The 22,628-nt window shown below is 38.5% G+C and overlaps 1 protein-coding gene across 5 annotated transcripts; it reads left to right on the forward strand.

Annotated features, from left to right (window-relative positions):
- The first annotated feature begins 52 nt into the window (after positions 1-52).
- On the forward strand, positions 53-20,740 carry LOC105495434 (zinc finger protein 540). 5 transcript variants are annotated; one of them, XM_071087668.1, is made up of 6 exons: positions 62-189; positions 2,499-2,621; positions 3,428-3,508; positions 4,671-4,797; positions 6,052-6,150; positions 16,511-20,740. In XM_071087668.1, the coding sequence occupies exons 3-6, from the start codon at positions 3,500-3,502 to the stop codon at positions 18,259-18,261; spliced, it is 1,986 nt and encodes a 661-aa protein (XP_070943769.1). In that variant the 5' UTR covers positions 62-189; positions 2,499-2,621; positions 3,428-3,499; the 3' UTR covers positions 18,262-20,740. The 5 variants fall into 5 exon arrangements, with proteins under 5 accessions (XP_011763276.1, XP_011763277.1, XP_011763279.1 ...); XM_011764974.2 differs by lacking the exon at positions 2,499-2,621 and having other exon boundaries at positions 53-189; XM_011764975.2 differs by lacking the exon at positions 2,499-2,621 and having other exon boundaries at positions 53-189; positions 6,055-6,150.
- Positions 20,741-22,628: the final 1,888 nt, after the last annotated feature.

Raw genomic sequence — 22,628 nt, forward strand, 5'->3', positions numbered from 1 at the left:
AGCGATCACTGAGGCTCCCTTGCTCGAACTGTAGGACTTACCCTACTATGGTCTGAGCCTACCCTATTCCATTATACTCAAGTAACGCCCCAGAAATTCCAGAGAATCTCACACAAAGAGGTTGAATCTTGCCGTGGTGCCTTCAGGTGAATGTCGTCCCGGGCTAGAAGAGCTGCAAAAGGCTGTCAGGTAAGGTCTGGATTTCTGACAGCTCTGGCCGTGACGCAGTGGCCACGATACCGGGTTGCTGCTCACCGGGGTTCGGAAGTGTGGCGCATTCTTCAAGGCCGTGTGTGTGTGTCTGTGTCTGTGCGCTCGCGTGTCCGTGTCCGAGTGTCCTCTGTGGGGGCAGACTGGATAGTGGCCATGCCTGTGTGATGTGCGTCAGATTATGCTTGAGACTGTGGAGAGGCTATTATTGGCGCATTCGAATTGTGTGCGGAAGGGTCTTGGGAATGGTTTGATTATAGCTTTGAGGGTGATGTCTGTTTAATCAGATTCAGCCTGCGACTGAGTATCTTATATCCTGTAAGAAATTGATTTTTCTTTGCATGGTCATGAATTTAAAATACATTCCTATGAAATTACATAAATTTAGTGAATGATTCACTGAGAATTCACTTGTGGCAGTGGATGCGGGGGAAGAAGTGTGTGAGCATAATATTGTGACAATGAGCAGCGCTGTGTTATACAGATATCTCCTGGCTTCAGTTTTCTCACCTGCAAAGTGAGGGTATCAGTCGTGTAACACTTTGGAACAATGCTTTTTAACAGAAATTTCTGCAAAACTGGGTTCCATTTTGTATATCTGTGCTCTCCAATACAGTAGCCACTAGCTACATATGGCTACTGAGAACTTGAAATATGGCTGGTTTGACTGAAGAACGAATTTGTAAAATTGTGTTCAATTTTAATAAATCTAAATGTAAACAGCTATATATGGCTAGCAGTCTTCCTATTGAACAGTACAACCTGGAGCATTAATTTGCCTTCAGGATTTGAAGGGGGTAAAAACTTAATTCATCTAGCAAATATTTGAAAATGAAATTCTTAAAATTTCTTTAAATTATTTTTTCAATTTGAGATGATTGCAGATTCATATGAGGTTGTAAGAAATAATAGAGACATTGTGTGTTATCTTCAACCTAGTCTTCTCCAATGATAACATCTTGCAGGACTGTAGTATAATATGACAACCAGGATGTTGACATTGATAGTCAAGACAGATCATTTCCTTCACCACAAGGATCTGTTGTGTTGCCCTTTTATAGACAAATGTACTTTCTTCCCTCTTGTTTGAAGATATTCGTGTCAACATTAATGATAATGTAGGCATACCTCATTTTATTGTGCGTCATTTTATTGCACTTTGCAGATATTGTATTTGTTTTAAAGAGACAGGGTCTCACTGTCTCACCCAGGCTGGAGTGCAGTGGTGCCGTTATAGCTCACTGCAATCTCGAACTCCTGGGTTCAAGGGATCCTCCAGCTGGCCCACAAAGCCTGAAATATTTATTATGTGGTTCTTTGCAGGAAAAGTTTGCAGACTCCCAATCTATATTATTTCTGATGGCTACTTTATTTTCTATTATATGGATACCCTAGAATTTATTTAACCTGTTCTTTATTGAAGTCTAATTTATGTTTGTATCTAGCTTTTTCCATTTTAAAATTAGTCTATCTGCACCTGTCTGCATATATCCTAGTGAGCATATATAATTATTTTCCTTAGACAGGGTCATAGGAGTGAGATTACTGAAACATCTGGCTCACATTATTAAATTCTGCTAATATAAATTTGTAATTTACCCTCTTTAAGGTGGCACCAGTATATAACATGGTGTGAGGGCATCTATTTTACTCCAGTTCAACATGTTATTATCAGTCTTTTCAATGTTCCCGTGTTGTAAATATAAAATGCTATTTGCCACTCTAACGTATATTATCTTAATGAGTAGCAGCATTTAATAGCTTTTAGTCATTAAACCCGAGTCATTATTCACGCTCAGGTTTTATTAGGCATAATAAGAAAATCTGGGTATCAGTGACAAGAGCACAGTTGAAAAAAAACTGGCTTTGTAGTTGGAGAATTGTGGATTCAGAACTCAGATGTCTTGTTTATTAACAGTGGATTTAGGTTTCTGTTTTTCTGATGTTGAAGTGGAGATAATAATGACACTGTAGAGATGTTCTAAGGATTAAATATCTATATATAAGGTATGCATCACATAAAAGTTGATTTATTAAATTGCTTCCAGGGCCATAAACTTACTTCTCCCTCTGAGTACTGAGGGAGAAGGGAGGGTGAATGATGTCCTGCAGGGACCCTGGGGACTCTTCTGATTGAAGGAAATGGGTAGTGGTGAGCGCTGAGGATTGTGGGAGTTCTAGTTCAGGCTAGGAAAAGGGATCCCAGTGTGCAAGTATAATTTTGCAATGAAAAAGGCCATCATGGATTGTCTATGCCAGGAATCAGCAACTATTTTTTTTTTTTTTAGACGGAGTCTCGCTCTTGTTGCGCAGGCTAGAGTACAATGGGACGATCTCAGCTCACCGCAGCCTCCGCCTCCCAGATTCAAGCGATTCTCCTGCCTCAGCCTCCTGAGTAGCTGGGATTACAGGTGTGTACCACCACACCCAGCTAATTTTGTATTTTTAGTAGAGACAGGGTTTCTCCATGTTGGTCAGGCTGGTCTTGAACTCCCGACCTCAGGTGATCCGCCCGCCTCAGCCTCCCAAAGTGCTGGGATTATAGATGTGAGCCACCATGCCCGGCCAGCAAATGGTTTTTATAGAGGGTCAAATAGGAAGTATTTTAGGCTGTGTGGCCCATACAGTCTCCATTGCAACTACTCAACTTGGCTACTGTAGCTTTCTGAAAGTAGCCATAGTCAGAAGTAAACAAATGAGCACAGCTGTGTTCTATTCCAACTTTATTTACAAAAACATGTGGGCGGACCAGATCTGGCCCATGGGCCACAGGTTGCAAACTCCTAGTCTGTTCTATCTTTCGTCTTTAAGTCTGAGGAAGCCAGGAAGCTCCTAAGGCCATGAAGGCAGTCTGCTTTGGACAATGTGGTCTGTCTCCTTTAGATGGTGAGAATCGAGGGAAGAGAATCTACTCTGGGCAGTTCTGAACATCCCAGCCTTGGGTCTAGATCAGTATCCTCATAGTGGGGATTGGCCCAGAACTCTCCTGCTGAAATATTTGTTGTGTGTTCTAACGCAGGAGAACCTCTGCACTGTGTCCATCCTCGTAAGCCAGGTTCCCTTGGTGTGGTAAGAGTGTGTTGGAGGGAGGTGAGGGAAGTGTAGGGGAGGTGTTTAGAAGCAACAATGGAAAATAAAAGATTATTAATTTATATCATGTTGTTACCTCTGAGGCAAACCTAGTCTCATTGCCTCTTTTTTTTCTTCTCTAATTCAGGCTTCTCCGAACTTTGCTTCCCCAGCAGAATAATCCTGTGGAAGACTGAGCAGTTCTTGTGAGTCTAAAACCATGGCCCATGTAAGTTACAGTTTCTCTTTCTTTCTTTAGATTCTTTTGTTTTTCAAGATCATGTGAACATTTTCGCTCTTTATGCTGACACTTCCTAACACAATTTTTTCTTAATCCCCACATTCCCAAGCTCCTCCCTTATGCCCCCTCTCTTTTCTAACCAGTATCCATGTGCACATTGACCAGATCATTCAGGGTACTCAGTCTCTGTCTAGAGCAGGGATGGACAGACATGAAGTTCCTAGATGGAGGTACTTTACCATCCTTTGTCGGATCTGAGGTGTAATGAAACCAAGAATGGACTCATTTGACTACACATAGGAAAGCACTGCAGTTTTCCACAGATCCTGTGTCTGTAGATAAAACGCAGTTTAATATTGATTGGCCTCAGTTTCAGTATGTGGTTGGGGCCTGCTTATAGAGAGGTCACGGGATCTTTCCTGAGAATCTCTGAGGTGAAAACCCATAGTAAGATGCATTTTGTGGTTAAACGAAATGTGCTAGTCTTGACATCAGGATGATTCTGGTTCATTACATCGGTATTCTTAATCTCAAGAACAAAGAAGGTGTGTAGTACTTATAAGAAAATCATCCAGATACATAAATATTAGATAATTGTATTCTCCCAGATTTGCAGTGAGGTACTATGGCCTTGAACTTCTGAGTTCACCACTGTACTCCATCCTGGGCAATAGAGCAAGATCCCCATATCGATTGATCAATTGATTGATCGATAGATAGATAAACTTAAAGGAAAAAGAAGATATAGGATTCTTTTTTCTTTAAGTTATTTATTAAGTGGTTTTCTTAAAGGATTTATTATTAAGTAATAATTTATTGAGAATTCTTGAGGTAGAAATATAGTTTATTTGCTTGTATCCACTGTTTAATTGAATTGGGAAACATTTATTTGTTCCCAGGAATGTTTTGAGTAAAGAACCCCATAATATACAGGAAATTTTGCATACATTGGCTGGATTCTTCAAGAAAATGAGGTGACTCTGCTTTAGAACACCTGGTTCCTTTCTTCTCTCTTTATCATAAGCTTTCAGCCCCAGCCTAGAGTTTAGTATGGTACCCCCTGCTGCAATGAAACCTTTTATCTCCTTTGCTTCTTTTTAAAAGACTTGTTGTGTAATTTCACCAGTAATATGTTGGTTTATGGTTTCAGGCATTGGTGACGTTCAGGGATGTGGCTATAGACTTCTCTCAGAAGGAATGGGAGTGCCTGGACACTACTCAGAGGAAATTGTACAGAGATGTGATGTTGGAGAATTATAGTAACTTGGTCTCACTGGGTAAGGTCACCTATGTCAAATAATGTAGACTCCGTTTTCTGAAATAGTAGCTTTCTCTTCCACAAATTTAGGAGTCATTATTAAGAAACTAGCTGAATTTCTTCTCTCTCCCTCAAGGACTGGACTGAACTTTGATGGTTTGTGAATGGCACTTGCACTAAATGCTTTCATTTTCACCATACCTCACTGAGCCTCATGAAATGTTCCTTAATCCATTCCTGTAGTTGCTTCTCCCTTAATAGTTAAGAGACTGGATTTGAATTTTGGGGCATTTACTCCAAAGCCAATGTCAATGAAATCAGGTTTCACATTGCATTTGAGTTCAGAATTGCTATGGATGCTCTGTTATTTAGTAACATGCCTGCGAGGATAACAGCCCCACCCAGGGTCTACAATTTACATGCCATGGTTCAGACCAATAAAATTGACTTAAAATTAAAGTGAATGCATTCTACTTCCTAAAACAAACATTTTCTCTTACTGATTTGTGATTGAAAGTTTTACCTATTGGACATTATGCTCAGTACCTGGGTGGTGGGATCAAATGTACCTCAAACCTCAGCATCACACAATATCCCCAGGTAACAAACCTGCACATTTGGCCCTGTATCTAAAATAAAAGTTGAAATTAGTTAGAGTAAAATAAAATTTACTAACTTAGCATCTAACTTTAAATGAATATCTTAGCAAGAACCTAGAAATATCTTAGGAAGCTTCTTGTTTTGCTCTAAGTAAATTAACAACAACAAAAATACTAATAGCTAATAGAGTGCTTACTGAATACCAGGCACCATTCTAAGTATTAGCTATGAGATAGAAAAGAAAAAAAGAAAATAAAAGGTACTACTTTTATTTTCATTTTACAGATGAAAAAACTGAGGCCCAAAGAATTTAACCAGTTTGTTTACAATCATTAGTCAATAGGTAGCAGAGTAGAATTTGGACCCACGTAGTCTGGCTTCAGAGTCTGTGCCCTCAATAACTACTGCCTCTCAATAGACCCAGTCTGTATGAGTTTTAATTCTAAAATGAATTAAAATTCTCCTGGATGAATTTTAATTCCCCTGCCCATCAAGTTTCTTTATTCTCTGGGATCCTGAGGTTACACTAAGTTGAATATTCTTTAATCCTGTCAGTTTTTTCTGAAGTCTTTATCGAAATCACATTGATCCATATGAATTTAACCAAGTCTCAAAATGTTTCTGAACGTGCAATGTTTTACTTCTATATATTCTTGTATTTCTTTCTTGGAAGCAGGATATTCTGGCTCAAAGCCAGATGTGATTACCTTATTGGAGCAAGGGAAAGAGCCCTGCGTGGCGGTGAGGGATGTGACCGGAAGACAGTACCCAGGTGAGTTGAGAGTCATCAGGCAGATGGAAGCCCTCATTGCCAGTCGCGGCCAGCTGGTGAGGGAGCATACATAGGCTTTGCATGCTGTGCAGGTAGTTCCTCTCAGAGGCCTCAGGCCTTTGGAGAAAAGGCCTAAGACAGTGAAGAAAACAGATCATCTTAGCATGAACTATCAAAAGAACCTCATCTTGGCTCCTACTTATCACCTGTCTGTTTTTGTTTCCACCCATATTACTCTCCGTTTCAGTAAAGAGAATGCGCTTTCCCAGTGCAATCAGTTGCTTCCTATCTTTTCTCCATTGATATGTGTGCTTGTTTCTAATGTCTAAAAGTTCAGTCTTTCACATATTCAGCATATATCAGTACCTTGGTGAATAAGGCCAAAACCTCCTTATACTAATGGAATTAACATTGTAGTAGGGGAGATACATAGTAAACTGTAAACAAATGAATATATAACATTAAATAATGATGCATGCTATGAAAGGAACCTATGAAGGGTAAGGAGATAGAGTTTGGGCAGGTTTAATTTGGGTGGGTTGCCCAGGGAAGGCTCTTCGAAGAGTGAATATATGTGCAGAGATGTGCAGTATAGGCTTAGGCTATGTGAAAATCTGGAAGAAAATAATTCCAAGCACAGTGGAGAAGTGAGTTTTGTGTGTTTGAAGAACTTGAAGCAGCTCAGAGCAGATTCAGAGTGGGGAAGAGTAACTAAATATGAATTTAGAGCTGAGCAGGGGTCAGGTCTTATCATATCTATCTATCTTACTATGTTTATCATAGTAAGAAATTTGGATTTTTCTTTTCCAAGAGTGATTGAAAGCCATAATCAAAAATATGTTTTTAAATGATCGCTGTAGATGCTCTGTGAAGAACATACTAAACAGGGGCAAGATTGGAAATAGAAAGATCAGTTATCAGGCTATTTCAGAAGTCTAGATTAGCAGTGATAGTAGCTTGGATTGGGATGGTAGTGGTGAGGGGTGGTAAGAAGATGCTGTGTTCATCTTATAATTTGAAAGTAGAGCTAACAGACATGCCATGGGGTATGAGTGAACAAGAAATCATAGGTGAACCAGCAGCTAAGTGTATATAATTTGCTGAGATGGACATATGGGAAAGATAGCTTGGAAGAGGGAAATAGAGTCCTGATTTAGGTATATATATTTAAAATGCCTACTTGTCATCAAAATTGAGATGTTGAACAGTCAGAGAGATGGTAGGACAAGTTATATTAACTTGGGTGTCCAGCCAATGAACTGACTGAATGAGATCACTTAGGGCTGATCTGACCTACTACCTATTTTTGTAAATAAAGTTTTATTGAAACGTAGCCACACTTAATTATTTAATGTATTGTCTATGGCAGAGTTGAGTAGTTGAGACAGAAGTCATATGGCTCGCAATGCATAAGATATCGACTGTCTGGTCCTTTACAGACAGTTTGCTGATTCCCTGCCTTTAGCGAATGAGTTTGACAGAATGAAGGGAGCCAGATAAGAAAAAGACTGAGGCCTGGGGCACTCTATTTAGAGAAGGAAGAGGAGGCAGCAAGCAGATTGAGAACAAGTAGGCCTGGAGAGTGGTACCAAAAAAGTCAAATGAAGAAAATGTTTCAAGTGGAAGGGAGTAGTTATCTGTGAGGTCCACTGAACTGTAAATTGCCTGTAGGATATGGCAGGAAAGAAGCTGGTGGTGACCTTGTGTTAAGCGGACAAGGTTTCAGTGGAGCTGGAGGTGAAAAAGCCTGCCAGATGTGACTGAAATAAAATGGGAGGTGAGGTAGTGATGACAGTGAGATAGAAAATTTTTCCAATGGGAATTCTGTTAGGAGGGAACTAGATAAGGGGTTAGTAGCTAGAAGAGCATACGGGATGTAAGGAGTCTTTTTTTTTTTTTTTTTTTTTTGAGATGGAATTTTGCTCTTATCGCCCAGGCTGCAGTGCAGTGGCACGATCTCGGCTCACTGCAACCTCCACCCCCCGGGTTCAAGCAATTCCCCTGCCTCAGCCTCCTGAGTAGCTGGTATTACAGGCGCCTGCCACCACACCTGGCTAATTTTTGTATTTTTAGTAGAAATGGGGTCTCACCATGTTGGCTAGGGTGGTCTTGAACTCCTGACCTCAGGTGATCCACCCATCTTGGCCTCCCAAAGTGCTGGCATTACAGGCGTGAGCCACCGCGCCTGGCCAGGAGTCTATTTCAAGATGTGAGATTTTTAAGATGAAAATGATTCTATAGAAAGGGGTAAAATTGTAGTAGAGGGAAGGATAATTATGGAAATTGGAGGACAAAGAGGTAGGATCCAGTGCACAAGAAAAATTTAGAGAACTATAGATACGACAGTGGATATAGGTGGGTTGATGTGGTATTATGTATTTCTTTTCAATGCCTCATTTTTATTAGAAGAATAAGGGAGATCATCAGCTAAGAATTGGCAGGAGGGAAGGGAGAGTTATGTTTGAAGTGAAAGATGTAAATATATTTTGAATACTGGTGTTCAGTTTACCTGCATCTCACTAGTTCATTCACTTTTTATTTTCTATTAATCAGGAGTTAATAATAATAACAGCATTTATTATTTACTGTATACCAGATTTAGTCATTTCACAATGTATATATTCTTCAAAATATGTTGTACAGAGTAAATACATATAATTTTATCTATCAATGTAAAAAATAATGTATTTTTTAAAATATGAAGAAAAGGCTATTAAGTTCTATACAGTGTATTGATTCTTCTATATCAAGCCAAATTCTGATTTGTATTTTCTTTGCAGTTTTTTTTTTTTTTTTTTTTTTTTTTTTTTGAGACGGAGTCTGGCTCTGTCGCCCAGGCTGGAATGCAGTGGCGCGATCTCGGCTCACTGCAAGCTCCGCCTCCCGGGTTCACGCCATTCTCCTGCCTCAGCCTCCCGAGTAGCTGGGACTACAGGCGCCCACAACCGTGCCCGGCTAATTTTTTGTATTTTAAGTAGAGACGGGGTTTCACCATGGTCTCGATCTCCTGACTTTGTGATCCGCCCGCCTCGGCCTCCCAAAGTGCTGGGATTACAGGCGTGAGCCACAGCGCCCGGCCCTTTGCAGTTTTTTTAGTTGAAATTCTTGGGTTGTATATAATCAGATCATTTGCAAATCATGATAGTTTTTCATTCTTCCTTAAAAATGTTTACCTCTAAAATTCTTAATTCTGCTTAGTTGTTTTGCTTATCATGATTTTATATAAAGGATAAGATAACTTTTCTTTTTGCTCTTTTCTTGAGTAGCTAAACTAACTTTAAAATTATTTGTTCTATAAAACTTTTATAGACGTCTATGAAATTGCAAGGATAGGTGTTTCACAATGGAATTTCATTTGCTTAGGCTTTTTATTTCTTCTGTGGTCAATACAGGAAATTAATAGTTTCCTTAAAATTTTTTATTCTGGAATATACAGGTTATTTTGTTTAGAGCATTACACAGAGCTTTGGAAAATAGCCTTACTATTTTTTTTCAAATCAGCTTTATTGAGATATGATTTATATACAATAAAATTCATTAATTGTATCTGTTTAATTTAGTTATTTTGGACAAACGCATGAATCTTGTAAAATCATCACCACTTCAGTCAAGATCTAGAATATGTCCACCATGTCAACACTTTCTATTATGTTTCTTTACAGTCAGTACCCTTCCTCCATTTTCATCACAGCCCGTGACAGGCAACTAAGTTGCCTTCTTTCCCTAATTGTGTCTTTTCTACAATTTCATATCAAATAAATCAGAGTATGCAGTATTTTGTGTCATACTTCTTCCACTTCTGATATTTATGAGATTCATCCAAGTAGTCAGAAGTCTCAGTAGTTAATTCCTTTTTCTTGCTGAATAGTATTTCATATCTACTTGTTAACAGTTTATGAACATCTAAATTGTTTATTATGAGTGCTTGTTTACAAGTCTTCGAATGTATGCTTTGTTACTTTGGGTTAAACATCTGAGGGTGGGATTCATGGATTATATAAGTGTATATAAGAAACTGGGCCGGGCACAGTGGCTCATGCCTGTAATCCCAGCACTTTTTTGGGAGGCTAAGGCAGGCGGATCGCTTGAGTCCAGGAGTTCAAGACCAGCCTGGGCAACATGGCAAACCTGTCTCTACTAAAAATACAAAAATTAGCTAGGATGGTGGTACACACCTGTAAAAACTTTATCTAAAAAAAAAACTGGGCTGGGTGTGGTGGCTCACGCCTATAATCCCAGCACTTTGGGAGGCCAAAGCGGGTGGATCACGAGGTCAGGAGTTCGAGACCAGCCTGGCCAACATGGTGAAACCATCTCTACTAAGAATACAAAAATTAGCTGGGCGTGGTGGCGCATGCCTGTAATCCCAGCTACCCAGGAGGCTGAGGTAGGAGAATTGCTTGAAACTGGAAGGCAGAGGTTGCAGTGAGCCAAGATCGTGCCACTGCACTCCAGCCTGGGCAACAAGAGCGAAACTCTGTCTCAAAAAAAAAAGAAAGAAAGAAACTGTCCAACGTGGCTATATTTTTTGGCATTCCCAGTAGATGTCCAATAGCTCCACATTCTTGCCAGCCTGTGGTATTGTCAGTCATTTTAATCTTAGTCATTTTAGTGGATATGTAGGTGTATCTCATTGTGATTTTAATTTGCATTTAACTAATGACTAATGTTGAATATATTTTCGTTTATTTGCCATTCCCTTATTTCCTTTAGTAAAAAGTGTCTGTTTAGAATTTTTATCCATTAAATTTTTTAGCAATTTTATTGAGGTATAATTTACATAACATAAAATGTACTCACTGTAAGTGCATACTTGGTGACTTTTAGTCAATTTATAGTTAGGCAGCCATCATGGCAATCCAGTTTTAGAATATTTCCATCACCCCCAAATGTTTCCTTATGCCCCTTTGCAGTTAATCCCTTCTTCTACCTCCAGCTTTAGGCATCTACTGACCTACCTTCCATGTTTGTCGATTTTCCTTTTCTGAACATTTCATATAAATGGGATCATGCAATGTACAGTCTTTTGAATCTGGCTTAACTTAGCATAATGTTCTGGAGGTCCATTTATGAAGCAGCATGTATTAGTAATATATTCTTTTTTATTGCCAAATATGTTCTTTTGTAGGGATATACCATATTTTACTTATCTATTTACCAGTGATGGACTTTTGGATTGTTTATAGTTTGGGACTGTTGTCAACAATGCTACTATAAACGTGGGCATACATATCATTGTGTGGACATATGTCTCAATTCATCTTAGTTGGATTCATAGGCATGGAACTGCTGGGTTATATGATGAATATAACTTTCACTCTATAAGAAACTGCCAAAATGTGTTCTAAACTACCTATATCGCTGTACCTTCCCAATAACAAGGCATGAGGGTTTCAGTTTCTCTGTCTTCTCACCAACACGTGCTATTACCTGTCTTTTTGAGAACAGCCATTCCAGTGTGTGTGTAGTGGTATCTAATTGTGGTTGACGTTGAGCAATTGCTTATTAGCTACTGGCATAGCTTCTTTGGTGGAAAGGCTGTTCAGTGTTTTGCCCATTCTTAATATTGGGTTGTTTGTGTTATTATTGAGTTGCAAGAGTTGTAAAAATATATTCTTAATAGAAGCATTTTATTTACATATATGATCTGCAAATATTTTCTCCTAGATTGCGATGGCATATCTTTTCATTTTCTTAATCTTATCTTTTGCAGTACAAACATTTTTCATTTTGATGAAGCCAAATGTATCTTTTTTTTCTTCTATGAATTGTGCTTTTGTATCTAAGAACTCTTTTTCTCATACACGGACACAAAAATTCCCATTGATATTATCCATTTTGTTTATCTTCTTGATTTGTAAGAGTTCTTTATATATCTTATAATCAACCTCTTTGTCAGATATATATTTTGCAGTATTTTATTAGTTTAGATCTAGATATATATTTTGCAATATTTTACTAGTTTCTGGAGTAACTTTCTATTAATTAACAAACTTTATTTTTAAAATCAGTTTTAGGTTTATAGGAAAATTTCACAGAAAGTACAGAGTTCCTATATACTTTCTGTCCTCAAACATACACACCCTCCCCAACTACCAACATTCCATATTACAGTGGTACATTTGTTACAGTTGATAAACCTACATTGACACATCATTATCACCCAAAGTCCACAGTCTGTATTAAGGTTCACTCTTGGTGTTATAAATTGTTAACTTTGAAAAATATATAATGACATGTATCCACAACTGTAGTATCATACAGAGTAGTTTCACTGCTCTAAAATTTCTGTTTGGCCTAGTCATCCCTCATTCCACCCTAACCCTTAGAAACCACGGAGCCTTTTACTGTCTCTATAGTTTTGCCTTTTTCAGACTATCATGTAGTTGGAATCATATAGTATGTAGCCTTCTAAGATTGGTGTCTTTCACTTAGTAATATGCATTTAAGTTTCCTCAACATCTTTTTGTGATGGCTTATTCTTTTAGCACTGAATAACAGTCCATTTTCTGGATGTACCACATGTTATCCATTCACCTACTAAAGGACATCTTGGTTGTTTTTTAAGTATTGGAAGTTTTGAATAAAGCTGCTATATGCATTTGTGTGCAGGTTTTTGTATGAACATAAGCTTTCATTTTATTTGGGTAAACACCAGGGAATATGATTTCTGAGTAGTATGATAAGAATATGTTTAGTTTTGTAGGAAACTGCCAGAATGTTCTTCAAAGTGGCTATAATATTTTTGCATTCCCCCAGCAATGAATGAGAGTTCCTGTTGCTCCACATCCTTGTCAGCATTTGGTGTTGCCAGTGTTTTAGATTTTGGCCATTCTAACAGGTGTGAGGTAGTATCTCTTCGTTTTAATTTGCAGTTCTCTGAGATTCCTCATCTCTGGTTTGGTGTCTGACATTAATTTGGGGAAATTCTCATTCACTGTTGCTTCATTTATTGCTTATTTTCCTTTCTCTCTTTTTCCTCCTTCTGGTATTTTCATCATGTGTATTTACACCTTTTATACTTAACCCCAGAGTTCTTGGATATCTGTTCTGTTTCTTTCAGTATTTTTTCTCTTTCTTTTCAGTGTTGGAAGTTTCTCTTGTCACAGCCTCAAGTGCAGAGATTCCTCAGCTGTGTCCAGTTTACTGATAAGCACATCAAAGGCATTCTTCATTTCTATTACAGTGTTTTTGATCTTTAGCATTTCTTTTTTATTCTTTCTTAGAATATTCATCTCTCTGTTTTCATTATCCATCTGGATGTTGTCTATTTTTTCTATTAAAGCCCTTAACACATTTCTTATAGTCTTTTAAAATTCCTGGTCTGGTAATTCCAGCATTCCTGCCATATCTGACTCTAATTCTGATGCTTGTTTAGTCTCATCAAACTGTTTCTTGCCTTTTAGTTTTCCTTCTAATTTTTTGTTGGAAGGTAAACATGATGTACTGGGTAAAGGGAAACATAGTAAATAGGCCTTTAGGAATGTAGTGATAAGGTGTAAGGGGAGAGGAGTGTTCCCTAGTCCCAGAATTAGGTCTCAGTCTTTTGGTGCACCTGTGCCACTTGACGGAACTTAACCAGTGCTTCCAGTTTTTTCCCCATCGCTAGGTGCGACGGGATGGCTTAGAGGGCTGAGCTGGGTATTTTCTTTCCTCTATGTCATTAGGCTCTAATAAAACCCCAGCAGGTTATGATCTATCTACTTGAAAAGAAAATACTCCTAACCTCAGGTGATCCACCCACCTTGGCCTCCCAAAGTACTGGGATTACAAGCGTGAGCCACCGCACCTGGCGGTATTTAGATTTTTTAGGCTCTTGTCTTATTTAGATTGCCACCCTCCAGCTTTCATTTAACTTATCTGTGTTAATAAGATTCCTTGACACTTCTAGTCTCCCAGCCATCGCCTCACACTATTCAGTTACTGTGTTCTCCCTAAAATTGTTGAGTTTCTTTGTTCATTTTTTCCAGAAACCATTCAACATGGCACATACCTGTTACAATATCTAAAAAAATCATTTAAATACTTCTCTATTAAGTATAGAAATGGTTGGTTTTAGATGTAAGGGAACAGAAGAGATATCCTCTGAGAAAGGTTATAAAGTACAGTGGGCCAGGCGTGGTGGCTAATGCCTGTAATCCCAGCACTTTGGGAGGCCGAGGTGGGCGGATCACAAGGTCAGGGGTTCGAGACCAGCCTGGCCAATATAGTGAAACCCCTTCTCTACTAAAAATACCAAAAAATTAGCCGGGCGTGGTGGTGGGTGCCTGTAATCCCAGCTACTTGGGAGGCTGAGGCAAAGAGAATCACTTGAACCTGGGAGGCAGAGGTTGCAGTGAGCCGACATGGTGCCACTGCACTCCAGCCCGGGTGACAGTGTAAGACTCTGTCTCGGGGAAAAAATAAATAAATAAATTAGAGTGGCCGGGCACGGTGGCTCATGCCTGGAATCCCAGCTCTTTGGGAGTCTGAGGCAGGTGGATCACTTGGGGTCAGGAGGTTGAGACCAACCTGGCCAACATAGTGAAACCCCGTCTCTACTAAAAATACAAAAATTAGCTGAGTTTGGCAGCATGCACCTGTAATCCCAGATACTCAGGAGGCTGAGGCAGGAGAATCACCTAAACCTGGGAGGCAGAGGTTGCAGTGAGCCGAGATCGTGCCATTGCACTCCATCCTGGGTGACAGAGTGAGACTCCATCTCAAAAAAAAAAAAAAAAAGAAAAGAAAAGAAAAAAAGAGTAGAGTGAGCATCCAGTAGGTGGCTGAATAACAGTAAAACTCAGCTGTGTAAACACACATCTCTTTGCACAGGAGGCAGTGAACAACAGGGTTGGAAACATCTCTGTTTAATTGGATAGCCATTTAAAGGATAAGTAGGCAAAACAAGGACCTTTTCATTTTATACATTTGGTTGAGCTACCTTGGAGTTACTTTTGTTCTGATCTGTAAAGGAAGTAAGCTAGGAAAGAGTGCATTTAATCACTGTAATAAGGTGAGAGAGATTAGAGCTAGTTTGTAATTGTTAACAAAAATATAAAAATTAAGTGATTGTCCTGATATTCAGTTGTCCTATACGTGGCTTATCTGTCATTCATCATCATAATTTCCTTTAAGACAATGATTAATTTATTGTACAGTCAATTGTTTAATGCCTGCTATATGCTAGTGGGTAGTTATTCACTGTTGAATGAAATAAGGATTACATCTTCCTTTGGGAAGGTTTCGGGATCAGAAAATCAACAAAAGAGCAAAAAGAAAAATCAGTGGATATGCATTTGAAAATTGTGAAATGAAGAAATGAAACATGATGCTGGAATTGAGAATAAAGGACATAGACTGCCTTACAGTCAGTAGGGCAAGCCTTTCTGTGTAAGAGACATTTAACCAACCATTAAGAATGAGAAGGAGTTGGCCTTTCACAGAGCCCAGCACAGATTATTTTTAGGAGATGAAAAATCCCATAGAAAACTATATGAAATGGGAAATGCTATGACACAATCGAGGAGCTGAATAGAAGCAAATGTCATAATAAGAGGGGGTAAGGAGGACAATGTCTCTGAAAGAGGGCTTTAGGTAACCAAAGACCGTATTATATTATATGGTAACATGTTTGGATTTTATTCTAAGAGTAATGAAAAACTGTTAAAATTGTTAAGTGGAGATTCTCAAACTTTGACCTATATCAGAATCATCTAGTGGAGTTATTAAAAATTCAGATACCAAATTACTCCTATAGATTTGGTTCACTTGTGTGGTAAGTAAATAGCAGTATTTGTGATAAATTCCCAGATGATTCTCATCCACAATAAAATTTTAGAACCACTGATGTAAATAAACTATTTGCCATATCACCACAATCTTATATAATCTCTATTTTTTTTTTTTTTGAGATGGAGTTTAGCTCTTGTAGCCCAGGCTGGAGTGCAATGGCATGATCTCAGCTTACTGCAACCTCCGCCTCCCGGGTTCAAGTAATTCTCCTGCCTCAGCCTCCTGAGTAGCTGGGATTACAGGCGCCTGCCACAACGATTGGCTAATTTTGTATTTTTTTAGTGGAGATGGGGTTTCACCATGTTGGGCAGGCTAGTCTTGAACTCCTGACCTCAGATGATCCACCTGCCTCGGCCTTCCAAAGTGCTGGGATTACAGGCATGAGCCACCGCGCCCGGCTATAATCTCTCATTTTCGAAGCTCATGTTGCCTAATTTCAAATTACATAACTTTATTGAAATATTCTTTAAGCCATTGACTTCCAGTAAGAACTGTTTTCACTTTGTTTCCAATTTTGAAAATGTAAACTTTATGTTATGCTGGCTACAGGAAAATAATTTTTGTTTGCTTTTATGTTTTCTTTCAGGTTTGTTATCCAGGCATAAGACCAAGAAATTACCTTCAGAAAAGGACATTCATGAAATCAGTTTATCCAAAGGGAGTATAATAGAAAAAAGTAAAACTCTTCGTCTGAAAGGATCCATTTTGAGAAATGAGTGGCAGAGCAAAAGTGAGTTTGAGGGTCAGCAGGGACTTGAAGAAAGATCTATCAGTCAAAAGAAAATCGTCTCTAAAAAAATGTCAACTGGTAGAAAACATCCCTCTTTTACTCTGAATCAGAGAATTCATAATAGTGAGAAAAGTTGTGACTCAAACTTGGTTCAACATGGGAAAACAGATTCTGATGTGAAACGTGATTGTAAAGAACGTGGGAGTACCTTGAATAATGTCTGCCAGCTTACTCTCCATCAGAAAATTCATACTGGTGAAAAATCCTGTAAATGTGAGAAATGTGGGAAAGTTTTTAGTCATAGCTATCAACTTACTCTGCATCAGAGATTTCATACTGGTGAGAAACCCTATGAATGTCAAGAATGTGGGAAGAACTTTCTTCTTTACTCACAACTTAATCGACATCAGAAAATTCACACTGGTAAAAAACCCTATATGTGTAAGAAATGTGATAAGGGCTTTTTTAGTAGATTAGAACTTACTCAACATAAAAGAATTCATACTGGTGAGAAATCTTATGAATGTAAAGAATGTGGAAAAGTTTTTCAACTTGTTTTCTACCTTAAAGAACACGAAAGAATTCATACAGGTAAGAAACCCTATGAATGTAAGGAGTGTGGGAAAGCTTTTAGTGTAGGTGGACAACTTACCCGTCATCAGAAAATTCATACTGGTGTAAAACCCTACGAATGTAAGGAATGTGGAAAGACCTTTGGACTTAGTTTTTACCTTACTGAACACAGAAGAACTCATGCAGGTAAGAAACCTTATGAATGTAAGGAGTGTGGGAAATCATTTAATATGCGTGGACCGCTTAATCGGCATAAAACAATTCATACTGGTATAAAACCTTTTGAATGTAAGGTGTGTGAGAAGGCTTTTAGTTATAGTGGTGACCTCAGAGTACATTCTAGAATTCATACTGGAGAGAAACCGTATGAATGTAAGGAATGCGGGAAAGCCTTTATGCTTCGTTCAGTCCTTACTGAACATCAGAGACTTCATACTGGTGTGAAGCCCTATGAATGTAAGGAATGTGGGAAGACGTTTAGAGTGCGCTCTCAAATTAGTCTGCATAAGAAAATTCATACTGATGTGAAGCCCTACAAATGTGTACGATGTGGGAAGACCTTTAGATTTGGTTTCTACCTTACTGAACACCAGAGAATTCACACTGGTGAAAAGCCCTATAAATGTAAAGAATGTGGAAAGGCCTTTATTCGTAGAGGGAATCTTAAAGAACATCTGAAAATTCATTCTGGTTTAAAACCCTATGACTGTAAAGAATGTGGGAAGTCCTTTAGTCGGCGTGGGCAGTTCACTGAACATCAGAAAATTCATACGGGTGTAAAACCATACAAATGTAAAGAATGTGGGAAGGCCTTTAGTCGTAGTGTAGACCTTAGAATACATCAAAGAATTCATACTGGTGAGAAACCCTATGAGTGTAAACAATGTGGGAAGGCCTTTAGACTTAATTCACACCTTACTGAACATCAGAGAATTCACACTGGTGAGAAACCCTATGAGTGTAAGGTATGTAGAAAGGCCTTTAGACAATATTCACATCTTTATCAACATCAGAAAACTCATAATGTAATTTAATATAAGAAAGGGTTTCCATGTCATGCTCTATTTATAGAATATCAAAATATTTATGGCCAGAAAGAAGTTCTGTCAATGTGTTGATCTTTTTTTAGACATATTAACTTAATAAATGTATGAGTCTTAAATATCTCTTAGTTCTCATTAAATTTAGGAAAATTCACACTAGAAAATAAAGCTGTTAATGTAACAATTGTGGAAAAGTGTTCTAGCAACAGCATATACTTATCATCATTGCCTTTCCACTACTCTACTATCTGTGTGATATTAGACAAAATATTTGCTTCTTGGTACCTCAGCTGTAAAATGAAACACACCTAAAAGTGTGGTTAATTGTTTCCAACATGTATAATAACAGCAACAACTATCTGGCCCATACTGCTTTGGATTAACATTGGATATTACTGTTTTTATTATCATCAACATTATTGTTAGTGGATTTCTTAACAGGAAGACACAGTGGAGATGATAAATTTGGAAAAGTCACTCATCACGTATATTTCATGAAGGACTTCTTTGATAAAATCTGTGTTATGAGCTGAATGTTTGTGTTCCCGTAACAATTCCTATGTTGAAACATGAATCCCAAGGTGATGGTATTTGAAGGTAGGGCCTTTAGGAGGAAATCAGGTCATGAGGGTGGAGCCTTCATGAATGGGATCGCTGCCTTTATTAGAGGAAGCCAAAGAGCCAGCTAGCTCTTTCAACCGCATGAGGATACAGCAGGAAGTCAGCAGTCTACAGTGCCAAAGAGGGAGGGCCTTTCCCAGAACCCAAGCATGCTGGCACCCTGACCTTGGACTTGCAGCCTCCAAAACTGTGAGAAATAAATTTCAGTTGTTTATAAGCCACTGAGTCTATGGTGTTTAGTTATGCAGCCCAGAATAATGAAGGCACTCCATTAGAATATAAAGAAAATGTAAAGATCTGAATTCAGACCTCATTGCTTAAGTTCTACCAGAAAATTAAAGATGAAGAGAAACCCTAAGGATGTAGTGAGTGGGAGAACCTTAGAATATAGCTGTTGAAGCATCAGAGAGAGGTGTGAGGGGATTTACCCACAATAATATAGAAATTAAATGGATGGAAAAAAGAAAGCTGTCTGGCCGGGCACCGTGGCTCACGCCTGTAATCCCAGCACTTTAGGAGGCTGAGGTGGGCAGATTACCTGAGGTCAGGAGTTCAAGACCAGCCTGGCCAACATACAGAAACCCCATCTCTACTAAAAATACAAAAATTAGCCAGGCATGGTGGCAGGCACCTGTAATCCCAGCTACTCAGGAGGCTGAGCTAAGAGAATCACTTGAATCTGGGAGGTGGAGGTTGCAGTGAGCTGAGATCGCGCCATTGCACTCCAGCCTGGGGGACAAGAGTGAGACTTTGTCTCAAAAAAAAAAAAAAAAAAAAAAAAAAAAATCGAAAAAAGAAAGCTGTGTATTTAGAAATTTTTTCCTAATTTTATTATGAAAATGCCCTGAGACACAGAAACATAGAATGCATTCTATAATGAACACCCATTTTACCCTCCACCTAGATTTGAAAATGTATACTTTGCTTTGTTTTTATATAAAATAAAATTTTTTTGCTATACCATTTGAGAGTTACAAACATATCATTTTGCCCCTAAATCAGTTTGTATCTCCTAAAAGTAATGTTAATGCATATAACCAAAGTAGTCAAATCACACCCTAAAAATTAACAATTCCATGGAATCTTATAATATCCATTCCATGTTCAAATTTCCATAATTGTTCCAAGAATATATTTCATGGATATTTAACAAGGATTTACTCTCAGGATCACACATTGTAACATTTTGGTGGTTCTGTCACTTTGTTTTTTTTTTTTTGAGAGGGACTTTCGTACTCTTGCTCTGTCTCCAGGCTGGAATGCAGTGGCGTGACCTCGGCATACTGCAACCTCCACCTCCTGGGTTCAAGCAATTACCTTGCCTCAGCCTCCAAAGTAGCTGAGACTACAGGTGCACACCACCACATCCAGCTAATTTTTGTATTTTTAGTAGAGACGGGGTTTCACCATGTTGGCCAGGATGGTCTCGATCTCTTGACCCTATGATCCACCCACCTTGGCCTCCCAAAGTGCTGGGATTACTTGTGTGAGCCACTGTGCCCAGCCTGTTCTGTCACTTTAAACTGAACAGCCCCTCATCTTTATTTCATTTTATTGGCTTTTAGAAGAGTCCCTCACAGTTGTCTTAGAATATCCTGGATTCTGGGTTTGTCTATTTTATTTCTGCATAATGTTGTTCCTCTTTTTCCTCTGTCTCCAAACTGAAACTTAAATAGCAGCTTGATTTGCTTCTGGTCAAACATTTTTAGGAAGAACACTTCCTAGGTATGTAATACGTTCTGTACACACAGGAGGCATATAATGGCAGGTTGTTCTTTTATTAGTGATGCTACATTTGATCACTGGTTAAGGTAGTGACTGCCAGATCTCTCCATTGTAAAGGTATGTTATTTTCTTTGCAATTAGTAAGTAATTGGGTGATAATTTGCACCTCCTTTTGCAAATTTACAATCATCTACATGTATAATACAAGTCATGGATTAAACTGGAAATCAAAAGTTAAATATTGATTTAACAGAAAGCAATGATATTGAAATGCCTGCATATTGAAATCTGTAGGATGTGGCCAAGGCTCTACACAGTGGTAAATTAACATCCCTTAATGCATACAGAAAACGACGATTTGGGGATAGAACATTTTGTTCTCTGTATCCTCAACACTACTGTGATGCCTTTTGCATAGTAGGCACTTGATAAAACTCGAGAAAAAAATAAGTATTCAACTCAAGAAACAAAAAGAGGTACCAAATAAAGCAGATGCTAAAAGAAGGAACTAATTAATGCAATTAAAATTAGAAATTAAGTAATAAGAATAAGCAGATTATGGATTTATTCAATTTTTCCAAATCCAGTAAAAAAAAAAAATGACACAGTTAAAAGCATCGTGAATTTAAAAAGGACATTACCAGAGATAATTGATGTCATCTTTTTAAATTATAAGAAAGTACTATCATTTCAATGTATATAAAATTCCAGAGCTAATGAAGTATTTTCTAGAAAATGTACTTCACCAAGTGCTGGGCGCGGTGGCTCACGCCTGTAATCCCAGCACTTTGGGAGGCCGAGGCGGGCGGATCACAAGGTCAGGAGATCGAGACCACGGTGAAACCCCGTCTCTACTAAAAATACAAAAAATTAGCCGGGCGCGGTTGTGGGCACCTGTAGTCCCAGCTACTCGGGAGGCTGAGGCAGGAGAATGGCGTGAACCCGGGAGGCGGAGCTTGCAGTGAGCCGAGATTGCGCCACTGCACTCCAGCCTGGGCGACAGAGCGAGACTCCGTCTCAAAAAAAAAAAAAAAAAAAAAAAAGAAAATGTACTTCACCAAAATTCATACAACATAATGATGCTTGAGTGAACTAGTAAATAAATGGAAAACTTAAATTCAGCTTAAGCTATAGAACAAGCTAGAACAACAGTCTGCTAGCACAATCTGTTTTAGTTTGATAAAAAATTCAAGCATAAAATTCTTACCAGAATTTTCCCGGCTCATGATACATAGCTGACATAATCCAAACAATAAAACTAGAGAGAATAGTTACTAAAAACCAAAATTTAAATGTGTTCTAATTAAAGAGAAAAATCAAAATGCTAAATAAAATGTCAGCAAAATGATATAATTTTTCAGTAAATATATATGAAATGTGCAGACACTGGAATATTCTGGTTCTATACATATGCAGCTTAAATTATGGAAAAAGAGAATTGCTCCAGTTCTATTCTCATCGATTCGTTATCATATATATATATATATATATATGTGGCTTTTATATATATATATGTTAGCCTTACTATCACTGATATCTCCTGATTTCATCAATGCTAAAAAGCACCACCCAAATCTCATCTTGAATTATAATTCCCACGTGTTGGGGGAGAGACCCTGTGGGAGGTGATTGGATCAGGGGGGTGGTTCCCCCATGCTGTTCTCATGATAGTGAGTAAGTTCTCAGGAGATCTGATGGTTTAAAAGTGTTTGGCAGTTCACCACCACCCCCCCAACTCCTACCACCATGTAAGACATGCCTTGCTTCCCCTTCACCTTCCGCTATGATTGTAAGTTTCCTGAGGCCTCCCCAGCAATGTAGAACTGTGGGTCAATTAAACCTCTTTCCTTTATAATTATCCAGTCTCAAGTAGTTCTTTATAGCAGTGTAAAAATGGACTAATACAATGTCTTGTGAAAACGTTCATTGGCCAGGCGCAGTGGCTCACGCCTATAATCCTAGCACTTTGGGAGGCTGAGGCGGGCAGATCACAAGTTCAGTAGATTGAGACC

Source organism: Macaca nemestrina, chromosome 20 (genome assembly GCF_043159975.1).
Source record: "Macaca nemestrina isolate mMacNem1 chromosome 20, mMacNem.hap1, whole genome shotgun sequence".
Taxonomy (NCBI): domain Eukaryota; kingdom Metazoa; phylum Chordata; class Mammalia; order Primates; family Cercopithecidae; genus Macaca; species Macaca nemestrina.

What these genes read in the sequence shown, in the direction of transcription:
- LOC105495434 (XM_011764974.2), top strand. An exon ending in TAGTAACTTGGTCTCACTGG is followed by an intron (nt 4,798 to 6,051) that starts GTAAGGTCACCT and finishes CTTTCTTGGAAG; the next exon opens with CAGGATATTCTGGCTCAAAG. An exon ending in GACCGGAAGACAGTACCCAG is followed by an intron (nt 6,151 to 16,510) that starts GTGAGTTGAGAG and finishes GTTTTCTTTCAG; the next exon opens with GTTTGTTATCCAGGCATAAG.